The 17,569-nt window shown below is 31.8% G+C and overlaps 2 protein-coding genes and 1 long non-coding RNA gene across 4 annotated transcripts; 2 read left to right on the top strand and 1 right to left on the bottom strand.

Annotated features, from left to right (window-relative positions):
* Positions 1 to 5,484: 5,484 nt before the first annotated feature.
* LOC145001335 (uncharacterized) lies at positions 5,485 to 7,202 on the bottom strand. The gene is made up of 2 exons (XR_013661542.1): positions 6,340 to 7,202; positions 5,485 to 5,703 (listed from the first exon to the last, which is right to left on the bottom strand). It is a non-coding gene; the product is annotated as an uncharacterized LOC145001335 (long non-coding RNA).
* Positions 7,203 to 9,874: 2,672 nt separating this feature from the next.
* On the top strand, positions 9,875 to 11,043 carry LOC145003079 (uncharacterized). The gene is made up of 4 exons (XM_078962230.1): positions 9,875 to 10,023; positions 10,394 to 10,483; positions 10,625 to 10,750; positions 10,861 to 11,043. The coding sequence occupies exons 1-4, from the start codon at positions 9,943 to 9,945 to the stop codon at positions 11,041 to 11,043; spliced, it is 480 nt and encodes a 159-aa protein (XP_078818356.1). The 5' UTR covers positions 9,875 to 9,942.
* Positions 11,044 to 14,103: 3,060 nt separating this feature from the next.
* LOC145000990 (UDP-rhamnose/UDP-galactose transporter 6-like) lies at positions 14,104 to 17,176 on the top strand. 2 transcript variants are annotated; one of them, XM_078960303.1, is made up of 6 exons: positions 14,104 to 14,283; positions 15,360 to 15,614; positions 15,706 to 15,890; positions 15,990 to 16,190; positions 16,277 to 16,438; positions 16,527 to 17,176. In XM_078960303.1, exons 2-6 carry the CDS (start codon positions 15,485 to 15,487, stop codon positions 16,854 to 16,856), a joined length of 1,008 nt encoding a protein of 335 aa, XP_078816429.1. In that variant the 5' UTR covers positions 14,104 to 14,283; positions 15,360 to 15,484; the 3' UTR covers positions 16,857 to 17,176. The 2 variants fall into 2 exon arrangements, with proteins under 2 accessions (XP_078816429.1, XP_078816430.1); XM_078960304.1 differs by lacking the exon at positions 14,104 to 14,283 and adding an exon at positions 14,631 to 15,028.
* The last annotated feature ends 393 nt before the right edge of the window (positions 17,177 to 17,569 follow it).

The raw sequence follows: 17,569 nt of genomic DNA, 5'->3' as shown, positions 1-17,569 counted from the left end.
GTTCTAAAGAAAAATCTATCAAATTACCAAAACCGGATATTGTAGCTTCAAGAGAAAAATGAGTATTTGGTGGTAATTAATATAACAAATCATAAATAGCATTAAAGAAGTACATGCATTACTTGGTTTTGTGTTAATCAATTAACTAAAAAAATGCATTTGTTGGTTTTGGGGTCTTCAATACAGTAAACGACTATATATGGCAACATTTGAGAAAATGTCATTTCCCTGTTCTAGGCTTACACTTACAGAAAACTTAATAAGGACCTAACTAGCCCTAGCAGACAACAGTGAAAACATAATAAATATTAAACTAACCATAGCAGATAACAAGGGTAATAAAACCAAAGATCAAATAGACAGAATACTGATACTATTCTTCTATTTCTTAGTGGTTCTAGATTAGAAATCCATATGACGAAACTGCTGTGGGAGAACACTATGTAACATAGGTACAGTAATATGCGTATATATCCCTCATGATTTCCAAAACAAAAAGGAAAAAAAAAAAAGCAAACAAAAAAAGAAAAGAAAAACGAGCTAATGATCCTCAAACAATTAAGAGGAGTCGACTTGTTATCCAACAAGTAATATGCACAATAACATGCGTATGTCGAACAAATAAATAAAACAAACATATAATTGAAGATTTCATGAAAATTGAAGTTTTTGAAACTATATTGGTTCATGCCTTTTATCAAACAAGTAATATGAATCCCAAATAAATATATATTACTTTTAAAATGTATTTATACTTCTAAAAATATATTTTTTTAATCTTTTAAACATGATAAATAGACAAAAAACGTATACAAAGATATATATATATATATATATATATATATATATATATATATATATATACTAGCCGTCTACCCGCGCAAAGCGGCGGGGCACGTGAGTTCTTTCGGTGATATGTTTCCATTACAAAATTGTTATGTTAAAAAAAAGTACATGTTGAAGACAATATAATCAAACTATGGTGTTATTTGTTACATCATGCATCAAATAACCAATAAAAAGCAACCAGTCAAGACGACACAAAATATTAATCGTGCAATACTTCTTTATACACCACATTTGCTGTATAAACCCCATCACCTTTTGAATTTTCGTTAGGCTTTACTAATACTTTTGTATTGCAACGTGAAACCCCTCTGGACAATGCAACATAAAGTTGTCCATGCGAGAATACTGGTTCTGGAAGATAGATACCTACATATGGAATTGTTTGTCCCTGAGCTTTATTGATTGTCATTGCAAAGCACAATCGAATAGGAAACTGTTTCCTCATTAGAGGATCGATGGTTGCTACTAATTGCTTGTAACTGGTATTGGTTTCATATCGATGGATGTGGATTCGCATATGAAATCAATTGTGTTCGCATCTATGAAATCAGTTCGCATATGACATCAATTGAGTTCGCATTTGGTTTTGTGGGTCAAAACAATTCGCATAAGAAGTTCACGATTTGTTTGAGGTTAATTGATTTTGATTTCGCAAGCTTGGAGTCGGAGATCTGGATTGTGTTCGCATCTATAGAATGCGAGGAGAATTTAATGGTGATATTCAGTTCGCATTTGGTGACACAAGTACGTGGTTGATGATTTTTGGTTGGTTCGCATTTGAAATTAGTGGGTTTCGCATTTGGCTTCGTATCTGGGTTTCTCAAACAACTGAAATGCGAATATGAGACAATTGATTAATTTCTCAGTTAATGCGATGAAATGCGAATGAACTCAAAGACGGATGGATGCAAGATGCGAAGAATTTGAATGAAAATGCGAAGTTTTTAATGTATAAATGCGAATTGGGGAAGAAAGCTTAGAGTTTCGCATTTGGCACCTGATCTTTTCAAGAAATAATATAAGTGGTCCAACTTCGCAAAATGGGGTCATTTAATCAGAAAATCGATCATTCTTCAAATATGACATTTAATCAGAAAATCGATCTAAAAATGAGACATTTGGTGTTTATCGATTTTTCAGGGTCGACGGGTTGTATGAAAAGCGAAGGCTGAGTAATTGAAAATTAGAGGATCGATGGTTGCTACTAATTGCTTGCAACTGGTATTGGTTTCATATCGATGGATGTGGATTCGCATATGAAATCAATTGTGTTCGCATCTATGAAATCAGTTCGCATATGACATCAATTGAGTTCGCATTTGGTTTTGTGGGTCAAAACAGTTCGCATAAGAAGTTCACGATTTGTTTGAGGTTAATTGATTTTGATTTCGCAAGCTTGGAGTCGGAGATCTGGATTGTGTTCGCATCTATGGAATGCGAGGAGAATTTAATGGTGATATTCAGTTCGCATTTGGTGACACAAGTACGTGGTTGATGATTTTTGGTTGGTTCGCATTTGAAATCAGTGGGTTTCGCATTTGGGTTCGTATCTGGGTTTCTCAAACAACTGAAATGCGAATATGAGACAACTGATTAATTTCTCAGTTAATGCGATGAAATGCGAATGAACTCAAAGACGGATGGATGCAAGATGCGAAGAATTTGAATGAAAATGCGAAGTTTTTAATGTATAAATGCGAATTGGGGAAGAAAGCTTAGAGTTTCGCATTTGGCACCTGATCTTTTCAAGAAATAATATAAGTGGTCCAACTTCGCAAAATGGGGTCATTTAATCAGAAAATCGATCATTCTTCAAATATGACATTTAATCAGAAAATCGATCTAAAAATGAGACATTTGGTGTTTATCGATTTTTCAGGGTCGACGGGTTTTATGAAAAGCGAAGGCTGAGTAATTGAAAATTAGAGGATCGATGGTTGTTGCTACTAATTGCTTGTAACTGGTATTGGTTTCATATCGATGGATGTGGATTCGCATATGAAATCAATTGTGTTCGCATCTATGAAATCAGTTCGCATATGACATCAATTGAGTTCGCATTTGGTTTTGTGGGTCAAAATAGTTCGCATAAGAAGTTCACGATTTGTTTGAGGTTAATTGATTTTGATTTCGCAAGCTTGGAGTCGGAGATCTGGATTGTGTTCGCATCTATGGAATGCGAGGAGAATTTAATGGTGATATTCAGTTCGCATTTGGTGACACAAGTACGTGGTTGATGATTTTTGGTTGGTTCGCATTTGAAATCAGTGGGTTTCGCATTTGGGTTCGTATCTGGGTTTCTCAAACAACTGAAATGCGAATATGAGACAACTGATTAATTTCTCAGTTAATGCGATGAAATGCGAATGAACTCAAAGACGGATGGATGCAAGATGCGAAGAATTTGAATGAAAATGCGAAGTTTTTAATGTATAAATGTGAATTGGGGAAGAAAGCTTAGAGTTTCGCATTTGGCACCTGATCTTTTCAAGAAATAATATAAGTGGTCCAACTTCGCAAAATGGGGTCATAAAAAGACAAAAGTGCAGAATTTTCATTTCGCATCCCTGTAGTCTTCGCAAAATGGAAAATTTTACCCAGTTTCGCATTTGGGGTAAATTTTTTTGAGAAATTGGAATATTTTCAAACTTTTTTTCTTAAAAAAAACACATTGTCTTCGTCTAAGAGAGGGAGAAAAACGATTAGGGTTTATAAGGGAAATACTTCATGGCAGTGGGATTTATAGCAGGGTTTATAAGGTGGAGAGAACAAACTCACGTCTGCTATGAGATATTTTAATCAGCTGCAAATGCAACATTTAAAGGATATTTGTTGAAGCGTATTAGGATGAAAAGGTTTTAAATTTTGAATGACCATGAAATTAGGATTTTGCTGAGAAATATAAGGAATCAAAACAAATTTAAAATTTAATATTATTTTATTAATGGTTGTTTGTAATATTAGCTTAATCGTTTGTACGTCTTAAAAAAATAATATTATTATATTCAATCTATTTATAGAAATAGTTAGATTTCTTTTATAAGTAGTAAAGATAAAGATATATATATATATATATATATATATATATATATATATATATATATGTATATATATATATATATATATATATATATATATATATATATATATATATATATATATAGGTTAAAAGTTTGTTATGAAAGGATTACATATAGTTCATACTTATGTGTATATTTATAATAAAATTTGAAAATTCGTAATCCATTTTGATTTATTTTTATCTTATTAGTTGAAAAGTATTCAAAATTATACCGGGAAACAAAATAAGATTTTTTGTTTTGAATTGGTTTTACATGTAATTCAATTTTAATTATTATTTTTGTAGATTCTTAAAAAAAAAAAAAATAGGAATTGCATGAAAAAACGTATAAAATTCTCTTACTTTTTCCTTGTTTTTTAATACAGGTCTAATAATTTAATCAGAGTTGGAAGTGGATACAGTTTGATGGACGAAAACCAGTTATCACTGAAAAACGATGAAGTAGCATATAGCTTTAATTATGGGTATGAATTTTTTATTTTTATTTTAGTAACCTATTTGGTTTTTTAGCATTTATTTATTTTTTTAAAATTTTAGTATGAATATAGGTTAATCCAGTTGGAAGTGGATGCAGTTTCATGGGGATAAACACTTATTACTGAAAAACGATGAGGTAGTTGATCGAGAAAGGATAGAGGTGAATATCGATGGATGTGGATTCGCATATGAAATCAATTGTGTTCGCATCTATGAAATCAGTTCGCATATGACATCAATTGAGTTCGCATTTGGTTTTGTGGGTCAAAACAGTTCGCATAAGAAGTTCACGATTTGTTTGAGGTTAATTGATTTTGATTTCGCAAGCTTGGAGTCGGAGATCTGGATTGTGTTCGCATCTATAGAATGCGAGGAGAATTTAATGGTGATATTCAGTTCGCATTTGGTGACACAAGTACGTGGTTGATGATTTTTGGTTGGTTCGCATTTGAAATCAGTGGGTTTCGCATTTGGGTTCGTATCTGGGTTTCTCAAACAACTGAAATGCGAATATGAGACAACTGATTAATTTCTCAGTTAATGCGATGAAATGCGAATGAACTCAAAACGGATGGATGCAAGATGCGAAGAATTTGAATGAAAATGCGAAGTTTTTAATGTATAAATGCGAATGAACTCAAAGACGGAAGAAAGTTTTTAATCTTAAATGAAATCATAGTTTCCTAATAAATTAATTAACAAAATACTTAACCCGAAAACAAAATCGAAAACCAAAATATAACCACATAACGTGAACCCACCAAACCAATTACGAATGTCAAAGAAAGACACATGAGAATTAACCAAAAAAAAAAAAAAAAAACTTTCATTCACAAATGGTATAATGCATAAATAAAGCTTATTTTTTTCATTTACATAGAAAATATTAAGAACAAAACACTCCCATGTTCTTGTACATGATACATACAAAACAAAGAAGAAACTATTATTCATATGGTACCTTCAAATATAAGAATGATACAATAGTCAAATATGTATATGATAAAATTTGAAACAAATCAATCCAAATTCACAAAATTTTGTCAGTTAAATTTTTTTTGTTGTCTGACAATAAATGAAACCAAAAACTTATGCATTGCAATTTTCAAAAACAAAACTTACAAATGGGTTTACCCCAAACAATAACAAAAACTTACATATTGCAACTTTAAAGAAAAAACTAAACATTCAACTACAAGAGCTCTAAAAACCCAACAAGAAGATCATATTCAGATCTTAAGAAGCTTACCCACGATTTCTTTGAGATGTTGGTTTATATCAATCCATTTCAAGTCCTGTAAACACACATAAACACAAAGTTAGACATACGCATAGATACAGGACGATGGTCAGCAGCACCGGAATTTTAGAAGGATGCATAGAGGAAACTAATATGTGGAAGCTATGAGGTAGCTTTTTGATAGAGAGACAGAAAGGGGAAGTGCAAAGAACGATAACAAAGGTGGTGGGTTTAGCAAGCAAAGATAGCCATGGAAGGAGAAAAAAGGTAGTGTCTCGCAACAACAATGATCTAGGAATTTTTATAAACAACTAATTGACTCTTGGTGATTTGCAAGATAAACATAGACTCATACAAACACACACAACCAAATTGAGAAACGATAAGGAAAGAAAGTAATACCTTGAACTAAACAAATTAACAAGCTCTCTAGTTGCTTATTTCTTTAAGAACATCAAACTAACTATGAAATTTTCAAATATAATAAGAACCTCTATTATCAATTGCAAAGAATACAATATAAAAAAACGATGATATAGTCATAAAGAGAGTAACAACTATCTGACATTTGTGTTAATTTTCTAGTTCTAATGCAATTTCATCTACCGGAAGGACTTAAATGAGAGAACTTGAAACCAACATTTCATGATCAGCTACAATGAGATCAAAATCTACAAAACTAACATCTGACCTGCAAATCCCACACCAATATCCGATATTCAAATGATGGAGTAAAAACCCCAAACCCAATCCCCAAGAAAAAACAAACAATATCTTACCTTCAAACACAGATTCAGATTAACCCATCTGCAATTTTTTGGGTTTAATTAAGAATCAGTTCTAAATGAAAACTAAAATCGGAAACTATTAAAGAAAACCTACATGGCTTCGAATGATCTGCCGAATCTTTGAGTAGTCCACATCGGTTTCAAGGTTGAAGCGGCGATGCATATATCCTTAGGTTTCCAACGAGTGATGGAGATATGAATGAGGTGATGGTAGTAATGAAGTAGTGAAGACGAATGTGTTGATATGTGTAGGGTTTTAGAGATAGGTCTTAATAAGGTGTAGAAGTGGTAGAGGTGCGTTGGGGATGGGTAACAGTAGATATTGGTGAACAGAGAAACGTAGGCGAAGGAGGGTAGAGGCGAAAAATTATTGGGTGGCGGTGATAGACGGAAAGAGGCAGAGTGCCTACATTGGTGGTCAGACTGTGCGTGGTTAACGTTAATTTTAGAGAAGTAGGTAGGTGGCAGAGAAGGTGAAGCATGCGTGACTGTGGGTGGAGATTATAGAGGTGACGGAGTTGTGCGGTTGTGTGGCTGGTGAATTCCAACAGCTAGGGTTTTTCCATTGAATGAAGGAGATAATGTATAAAGAGATTGAAAAGCCGGTTATGGTTGTTGACCGATTAAACTGGCTGAAAGAAGGCCAGATCGGCTTCCTTGAGATAAATAAGGATTTTAACTTGGGGATTAAATAGCTTAGTCAAAATTCATGCATAGGTGATTGTACACTAAGTTTAAAAATTTAGACGATTTCAAATTTAATATTATTTTATTAATGGTTGTTTGTAATATTAGTTTAATCGTTTGTACGTCTTAAAAAAATAATATTATTATATTCAATCTATTTATAGAAATAGTTAGATTTCTTTTATAAGTAGTAAAGATATATATATATATATATATATATATATATATATATATATATATATATATATATATATATATATATATATATATATATATATATATACCTTTTAAACATGATAAATATGATGTTTAATTAAACACTTTTTGTGTATATAAATATGATTTTCTCTTTGCATTTATCGCGGTAAAAAATATAATAGCAGTCACCGGCCACTATTTGAACTCGTAGTTCTCATGGTTGTATATCGTGTTTTATTATTATGTAAAATTTATATATATTAGCGTATGAATAAGTTAGTCGTTTAACCAAATCCAATTAATTAGTTAATTAGTTAATCATATTTCACAGATCATAATTAGTTAATCATATTCCATAGACATGTTACACATGTCACATTTAGTAATACTTTAACACAATCAACAAGAAAACATATTTCGCATGTTAATCACATTTCAACGCAATCACAATTAGCAAATAAAATGATCAAGCAATCTGACAGTTAATCATACTCCAATACTTCAAGTATTCAACAAAATTAGCAAAACAAAACATACATGATTTCAATGGAAGTTGTTACATACCCAAAACTTAATCATTTTTTTTCGGTTTTGGCTAAGAAAAAACAATTTTATTTAATGGAATGAAACAAAAAACATTTGTTTATTTGAAATAGCACAAAAATGAAATTTATTAAAATAACATTTATAGCACTGCTATAACGGTGACCATAATCACGACAGATAGCGGCACTAATAGCACCACCATTATTCGAAAACATTATTTGGTAAATTGTGTTCTTACACCTCCACGAAAACGCTATAACGCTGCTATAACACCGCTATAACGTGCAATTAACTGCAATCTTTCTCCATGAATACACAATGAAGAAAAAACATACTTGTAGTCAAAATATTAAAATTTTGAAATTTAAAAGGTTTTGTTATGAAGTTTATTTCAAGGTAACTTAGAAACCTTATATGTAACGATAGTGAAGATAGAAAAAAAAAAAAAAAAAACTTAGGCAACACTAGTTTTTATACTTCAAAAATGTTGTTAGGATAAAACTTTGTTTATTTTTTAAAAAAAAAACTTAGAAGTTGTTGTATTATTTCATAACTTTAATGATCATATGTCTAAAAGTCCTTTATTTTGTTAGTATTTTTTGTAATAAATAAAATTGAATGATGTTTTTTTTTACACCGCTATAACGTGTAATTAACTGCAATCTTTCTCCATGAATACACAATGAAGAAAAAACATACTTGTAGTCAAAATATTAAATTTTTGAAATTTAAAGGGTTTTGTTATGAAGTTTATTTCAAGGTAACTTAGAAACCTTATATGTAACGATAGTGAAGATAGAAAAAAAAAAAAAAAAAAAACTTAGGCAACACTAGTTTTTATACTTCAAAAATGTTAGGATAAAACTTTGTTTATTTTTTTTTGAAAAACTTAAAAGTTGCTGTATTATTTCATAACTTTAATGATCATACGTCTAAAAGTCCTTTATTTTGTTAGTATTTTTTGTAATAAATAAAATTGAATGATGTTTTTTTTGTACGATTACAGAACTTTGTTACTTGTAAGTATTTTTTCTGTAATAAAATTTGTCAATTAGCTATTCACATGTTATTAAAAGATATATTTTTTTTGAACAAATAATAACTTTAATAATGATATATGTATAAATAATAGAGAAAATGATAAAAATAGCTAATTATACTAATTACATTACAAAAATAGCAAAAAAAAATTGAAATTGCAAAAATAGCTCTTAATTTCGCAGATGGAGTTGCCCCATCTGCGAAATGACCATTCCATCTGCGAATGTACAAGCTGCTAAAGCATAGTTGTGCTTTAGCAGCTTGTACATTCGCATGTGTTTTTTTTTCCTGTATATATATTGAAAATGCAGGGTAAAATCGCAGATGGAATAGCCCCATCTGCGATTTCCTCTCATTCCATCTGTGAAATTGTATTTTTTTTAGTTTGACTATGAAATCAATTGGTTTGACTACGAAATCATGTTGCTATATAAAAAGTTTTGTAGACATGCACGTAAGGTGCCAATACTTATGTTGATCGATTTTTTTCGTGCTACAATGCAACAATGGTGGTTTTAAAGACGTAACTTTGCAGGTATTAATTTCATAGTAAAAAAAAAATCACAATTTCGCAGATGGAATGAGAGTAAATCGCAGATGGGGCTATTCCATCTATGATTTTACTCTACATTTTCAATATATATACAGAAAAAAAACCACCTGCGAATGTACAAGCTGCTAAAGCACAGTTGTGCTTTAGCGGCTTGTACATTCGCAGATGGAATTGTCACTTCGCAGATGGGGCAATTCCATCTGCGAAATTGAGGGCTATTTTTGCAATTTCGATTTTTTTGACTATTTTTGTAATGTAATTAGTATAATTAGCTATTTTTGTCATTTTCTCTAAATAATATAATTTATTAATAGTTTTTTGCTCTAGAAAAAATTAAATAGTGTTTTTTATTGTATGATTTGGAAACTTTAGTACAAGTAATTTTCCCTTAACTGTACTTTTTCCTCCTATCTCTCTCTCACTTCGAAACTCTCTCGATACACAGACACACAGAAAACCTTACTTGTCTGAGACACCGGAAATGGTTGACGATGACTGGCCGGAGTGGCTTCCATCGGACTGGACGATACAAATCAGAAAGATCGATGGACGGAAGGTCAAGGTACTTGCGATTCTCACTCTTCCATCTCAACTTCCTCCAACTTAGGGTTTTTTTTTTTTTTTCTCGCTTCAGTTTCTACAGAATTTGAGTTTTTTGTCTACATTTTTGGTTTAATTTTGAACATGTAGCTAAGAACATACCTGCACGCGAATTGTGTTGAGTTAATTTTGCGTTGCTCGGAGGTCCATCATTTTTTTTTTCAACCTTATGTTCCTCTCTCCTTTACGATTAAGAGACACAGTTTGATTTCTCTATGTGAAAAAAAAAAATTGACATCAATGTTTGCTTCATGAGAGGGTTTTTGATAATTGATACACCCCCAGAGTTAGAGTTATTTGTGTGATAATTTCATGCCTGATTGATGTTGCAGTGTTACATTGATCCTGAAGGACACAAGTTCTATTCGAAGCCACAAGTGGAACAGCATCTTAACGCCATCAGAAACAGCATAGTAGTGACTGTAATGATACCTTCTGTTGATATTTTTCCCTTTAACTCCTAGCATTCTTACAGAGTCCTGTTTTCTTTTAGAACAATGCCCATACAAATGAGGATCCTGAATCAACAAAAAAAAGTCTTTACATAATGCCTGGTGATACAGGAAACTGAAGGGCTTTTAGCTTCTAAGCCTAAATGTGGAAGAAGAAGAAAAAGCGAAGATTCTAATTGGCTACCTGATGGATGGAATGTGGAAGTGAAGTATAGAAGTTGTGGAAAAGAATATAAGGTAAATGGATTAGCTTTGAGTATCATAACATAACATTGCCTACCATTTTTATATTCTATAATATCTCTATCCATTTCCTGATCACATTTCTTGTTTTGCTATTGTTGTAGGTTTTCATGGATCCCATCAATGGACATAAATTCTTCATAAAGCAACAGATTCTGAAATATCTTGCTAATAAGGCCAATAGAAACAGCAGTCCAGCTGAACAGAAATATCAGCCACTAGTATCAACTTTCATATTCTTCTTTTTGTCATTTATAAATTCAATTCTTGAAATTACAGCATCATAATCTTCTGTTACATTATGACTTTTTATAGGGAGATAAAACCCATATTAAACTTGAGGAGTCCCAGATTACTGAACCCACTGAAGCCAATAAGACGAATGAAACCAAAGCGAGTTCAGCACTTACAGAAAGCACCCGCAAGTCCCCTGACTATGAAGTTTGTTCCACTTTAACCCTCCAAGATTTTATATATTACATTTCTCAAATTTATATCACCCATTTGACTTTTTGACCGATATCTAGGTTATCTCAACAACTCCTGCAGATGGGTTGCCTCCAGGATGGATAAAAGAAATCAGAGTCACACAACATGGATCTGAGAAGGAAAAAAATCCGGTATTTTATTTTTTCTTATCTAAAAACTCATCATAACATATAAACCATAATACATAGTTTTATAATTAATTAACTAATTAATTAATTAATTCTCAATGAAGTTCTACACAGACCCTTTGAGTGGCTACATATTTTTCTCAAAATTGGATGCTTTATGCTATTTGGATACCGGAGGAGACATAAAGATATGTGCCATGAGACCATTGAGAAGGGATATGAGTCGAGAAATCAATGTAAGTTATGTACTTAAAGTTCAATTGATGATAGTTATTTATTTGTTTAAAATTTAAATATCAATGTACTTACAATTCTTTATGCAAAATAGAGTTTGAAACGAAGCAAGACATATGACTCAAACGATCATAGGACATCATCAAATTGCTATGAGGACATGGTTGAAGAGTAAAGCAAAAAAAGCGGCTTCATTGTCAAAAAATTTAGGTCCACAAGATGAAAAGATTGAAGAATTAGTTGATAATATAAAGAAGTTTAATTCTACTTATGATGAACACTTGCAGTTTGAGAAAGAAAAGTTTCGGTCAAGGTTACAAGAACGTGAGAAAGAACGGGATTTGAAAATATTAACCACCAACACTGAGCATTTAACGGAAGGGGCTCGTGACACGATTCTGGCGATGCAAGTGGAGATAGAGAAAAAGTATCGTGATGGTGGGATGTAAGTTTATGTTGGTTTTAGTTGAGTTTATGGTTTTTAGTCTAATGAAAAAACTTATGTGTTATTAGTGTTTTATTTGCATTTGTTTTCTTTAGTCTAAGTGTTTTTTTTGGAATATTAAATATTATTTGAATTGAGAAATAATAAAATTTGGTGAAAAGTTAGACCATAATTGAAAGGTGGGTATTTTCTTGAAACAAAATGCTCAAAATCCAAAAACTACTTCACATAGCGTTTAATAAAACGCTACCTGCTACCAGCTAGTTTTGCCGAACATGTTCATCTATTGTTTTCCCAAATGAAAGAGGAAGTGATGGGAAATGAGTGGAAATAGCATGAGGCTAAGGTAACTGGAAAAAAGTAATTTGCAGTGAAACTGCTCTTAGTTTGATGGAGTAGAGAGAAGATGAAAACCAAGGGTTTGGCGGCAACAACGAAGAAGGGTATGTGGTGAGCATATGTCTTCATAAAGACTACAAAACGACATTGGTTTCGTCGTCCAATTAATGGCTAGAAGGGTTAAAAGTGGATTATCTAGGAAAGAAAAACGGACCATCTACTATCCAAGACCCAACTCATGGAGTATACATTCCACCATCCAAACACCAAATGTTATCCATGGATTCACCTTAATGTATCTCTTATTTCTTATCTTCAAAGATTATAAACGTTATCTCATTTAAAAGTAGACAAGTGGTTTGGGGTTCTAAGTAGGAGGCCAAGGGGAGCTAAGGAAGATGAGCAATGGGCTAATTTTGATTAGAAAGATAGATTAGATTGGATGAGAGAGAGAGAGAGAGAGAGAGAGAGAGAGAGAGAGAGAGAGAGAGAGAGAGAGAGAGAGAGAGAGAGAGAGAGAGAGAGAGAGAGAGAGAGAGAGATTTATGACCGTTGAAATATAATCACCATTGTGGTTTTGGCCTAAACCATTGAATACAGAGATTATAAAATTGTCAAGATCCGCTTTTTGAGTTGATTCATGTTTAAAAATACTCTTGATTGGACTTTGTTATCACCACACTCAATTCATACTCTCAATTGGTATACCACGTACTTTCTTCCAAACTCAGAGTCAAAGACTTATACCTTTAAACCTAACTTTTCCAAACTCTAAAGTTATTCATAATTTTGTAGATTTCCTTTCACTCGTATTTTACTTTGACAATACTCTTCCCCTTTTATAATGTAAGTCAATTGGTAGGGCGTTTTACATTAAATGATTTTGCATCCCAAACCAAGTACATAATATTTGATATCCTAACTAAAGTACAACATATGTATTAAAAAATATAATTGCTTAAAAACCCATGTTTCAATTATATTTGTGGTTCTTATAAGTTATGGAAAGTAAAATGCGAAAATAAAAAGAATTAGGATATTTGGTGTGTGTGTAATGGTATGTAAGTTCTAAAAATTAAACATTTTAATGAAGATGTGAGTTATTAGATAATTCAAATAATATTTAAGACATATATTTCGGATGATTTATACATGTTTTTTGTATTTAGACATGCAATATATGTGCCCATTACTTAATTTTCGTGAAATAACGTTTTCAAGCAATATTCTCATTTGTGTTTTTTATTCATTCATTTAAAATAAAAACGATTGATTTTATATCTTTATCATGATTTTTTATTTTTAGTTAAAACAAAGAGTATAAAAATCAAACATCTTTATTTTAAGTGGATGAATAATAATAAACACAAATGAAAATATCATATTTTATTTTAAATTGTTGTTTTAAACATACGTTTCTTTTTTGCCCCCTCACAACTTTATGTGTATGTATGGATAAATGTATGTATATGTATTTTAAAACAAATCAATAGTCATAAACTGTTTTCTCAAAAGACCTAGAACATGCAATATGAATTGTAGATGAATTTAAAAGACATGTCTTAGAAAATAGTTAAAGGATTTTTTAAAATTCACGTAATAATAATTTTCGGTTATAATAAAATATAACTTATTATATCTCTCTACATATTTATATATTTATTAATTTTAATTAATAAGAAAGGTTATAAAACAGAATGGAAATATGGAAATAAGTACCTGATCGAACGTGCAAATCCTTCGAACTTCTTCGGGTCTGTGGGGTTTATTTCAGTCAAAGTCCTTCTCCTCATATGCTCAAACACACACACATAACACCTTCAACTGTGTGTGGGAGCGAGCTCTGTGATTTGATCCTAAAGATCTGAATTCGTTCACTTCGATTTCTCAAGGTATGTTTACGCGACTTGATTGGTGAAAAACTGTCCGAACTTATGAAAAGTTTAGATATAAATTGACGATTTTAGATCTGAAATTAGTTGAGAAATTGCGGAGTTTGTCGCGATCTAATCCTGTTGCTAAAATTCAGACTATTGATGACATTATGTGCTAATTGCTTTCAATTTTGAGTTCTTATATACTGTTCCCGATCTGATTAATTTATGGATCTGCATTTTGATTTTGACTATTTGAATTGTTTTGATGTTTTTCTGTTGATAACTGTACAAATAATCAAGTTATAACGGATCGAATACGTGAAATTTTGAATATTCCTCGTGAATTTAGGGAGAGTGGTGTGAAGATTGGTATCGAGTTGAGTAGTTGAGTTGTGATGTAGATCGCGTTTAATCATGATGGTGAGATTCTCGCAGGAGTTATCTGTACGCATTATCAACCTAGGGATTTGTGTACATCAATTTTATGGAAGTTAATCGGATGCAAAAGTTGACGTGTAGAGTTTGACTACTTTGGCAGTTTCTACATCTGGTGGCACAAACATTCATGTTCTCGATCTGATTTAATTTATGGATCCCGTTTTGATTTTGAATGATTCACGTTACTCTAGTAATATAGTGTTGCTAATTAATTAAGTTCAGAGGATCAAATCTATGAATTCTAAGTGTTCACATGATCATTCAAGGAGGGTTAGTAGCAAATTGAGGAGTTAGAGTTGTGATCTACAGTGTAATGACAGTGGTGAGGTTCTTGCAACTTCCAAAAGTAAACCTTGAACAATATCAAATCTGTGAATTATGTTTTGCAACTTTTGTACCTAAACATGTTATCTTTAGATAATTAGATCCATGAACTTATTTCCTATCCATGATCCAAAAGTTAAAAACCCCTCTGCAACCCCATTAACATTCCTAGATTTTGAATAACAAATTTCGAATTTCTAAAATCCTTTTTTCTGTGTTACTGCATTAGTTTTCCCTTGATACCTTTCTTTGAAATATCTCAAAGAATGCTTGCTATTATTCTATATAACTTATTCTTAACTGTTGCATCTATTTCATAAAAACAACAGTGACAAAACAGAAGATCTTCCTTGGGTAATGTGGAATTGCAGAAATCTACTTTTCGCATACAAGGGGTAAAACCATAGAAGTAAAACTTCTTCTGTTGAAAAATCTCTACCTATAATCGAAAAAAATGACTCCATCAAGTAAAGCTGATAAAAAGGCAGCAGTTGATATTGCTGCATGGACATTCAACATAGTCACTTCTGTTGGCATCATCATCGTGAACAAAGCCTTAATGGCAACATATGGTTTCACATTTGGTAAGTTCTCTATTTAAATAGTATTTTCTTTTGTTAATTTTATTTATAAATATCTTATTTCCTGATATCCAATAATTTCTTTTATCCACAGCAACAACCTTAACAGGATTGCATTTTGTCACCACAACCTTGATGACTATTGTTCTTAGGTGGTTGGGTTACATCCAACCCTCTCATCTACCCATTGCAGATCTTCTCAAATTCGTCCTTTTTGCTAACTTCTCCATTGTTGGAATGAATGTCAGTCTTATGTGGAACTCTGTGGGATTCTACCAGGTAAGCTATATACTTATTACTTTATACTCTTTTTTTCAAAAAGAACCAAGTGAAAGGTGTTTCCTTTATGATATTTATGTTAAAGCTATTGATTTTCAGATAGCAAAACTGAGTATGATTCCTGTATCCTGTTTATTGGAAGTTGCATTTGATAAGATACGATATTCAAGGGACACAAAGCTCAGTATTTTAATTGTTCTTCTGGGTGTTGCTGTATGCACTGTTACTGATGTCAGTGTTAATACTAAAGGTTTTGTTGCTGCCTTTGTTGCAGTATGGAGTACAGCTCTTCAACAATATGTATGTAAATGTAACTCTTTTTTTTTTTTTTTTTTTTTCCCCAAATTATATTCTAATATTTATATATATATATATATATTTTACAGTATGTGCATTACCTTCAAAGAAAGTACCAGTTGAGTTCTTTCAATCTGTTAGGACATACTGCCCCAATCCAGGCTGGATCCCTACTGTTAGTGGGCCCCTTTGTTGACTACTGGTTGACCAACAAAAGAGTGGACGCTTTTAAGTATAATACAGTATCTCTGGTAAGTTTTATTAGTACACTAGAATTGGGCTCTTTTAGTTGTTTTTAAAAATTAGTCTGATAATATTATTATGATATGGTATTTGCAGATATTTTTAATTCTATCGTGTACGATTGCAATTGGGACAAATCTAAGTCAATTTATCTGCATCGGGAGGTTTACAGCCGTCACATTCCAAGTCCTAGGTCACATGAAAACAATCCTGGTACTGATGTTGGGTTTTATTTTCTTTGGGCGTGAGGGTTTAAACCTTCACGTGGTGATTGGAATGATAATAGCAATCATGGGAATGATTTGGTATGGGAACGCGTCATCAAAGCCAGGTGGCAAAGAGAGGCGTAGCTATTCCCTTCCGAAAACAAGTCAGCCTAAAAAGGACTCCCTTCTAGAAACTTCCGAGACGGATGAGAAGGTGTAAGGGTTTTTCAGGAGTATCATATAGAAAGGAAAGGAAAGGAAAGGAAAGGAAAGGAATATTTTAAATTTTTTTTTTTAATTGTTAAATCAAGTGATGGAGACTATACGAAGGAAGAAGGTTATGTTGCTAGAAAATTTGTCGGTTAATCGGTTGTTATTGTTAAGTTATTATTATATACGATATGATTTTTGTATGTCATTTTTAAATGTTATGATTTGGAGGACTTGAAGAGGGAGGAGGATTTGTCTTTTTTTTTTTTTTTTTTTTGGAAAACCTGTGATTAGTCTTGATATAGAAATCAATAAGTGTGTGTTGGAGTATTTATTATCGATTTATGTAGTCATGTTTCAGTTTATTATGAAATCTATCAATTTATATATGTGAAAATTGGTAACAAAATGGAAAACTGGTTGTATGAATTGGTAACGAATGGAAAACTGGGTAAATAAGCAACTATTATACCTTTTTAAAATAAATAATCCAAATGAAACTTTTAGCCTCACAATGTATGAAATACTTAATTGATATTCAATGGATTTAATTCAACCGTAATGACAAGTTGACATTCAATGAATTTGGAGTTAAATGATAAGTGGACATTAAGTTAAATGATAAGTGGTCTGAATGTGAGAAAAAAACAAACTTTTTCTTGTAAAAGTATGTCACTTACCTTTGTAAAGTTTAAAAGTATGTTTCTGGAAATAAAATGATAA

This window comes from Lactuca saligna, chromosome 6 (genome assembly GCF_052625555.1).
Source record: "Lactuca saligna cultivar CGN05327 chromosome 6, ASM5262555v1, whole genome shotgun sequence".
NCBI lineage: Eukaryota > Viridiplantae > Streptophyta > Magnoliopsida > Asterales > Asteraceae > Lactuca > Lactuca saligna.
This window is presented reverse-complemented; position numbering and strand designations above follow the sequence as displayed.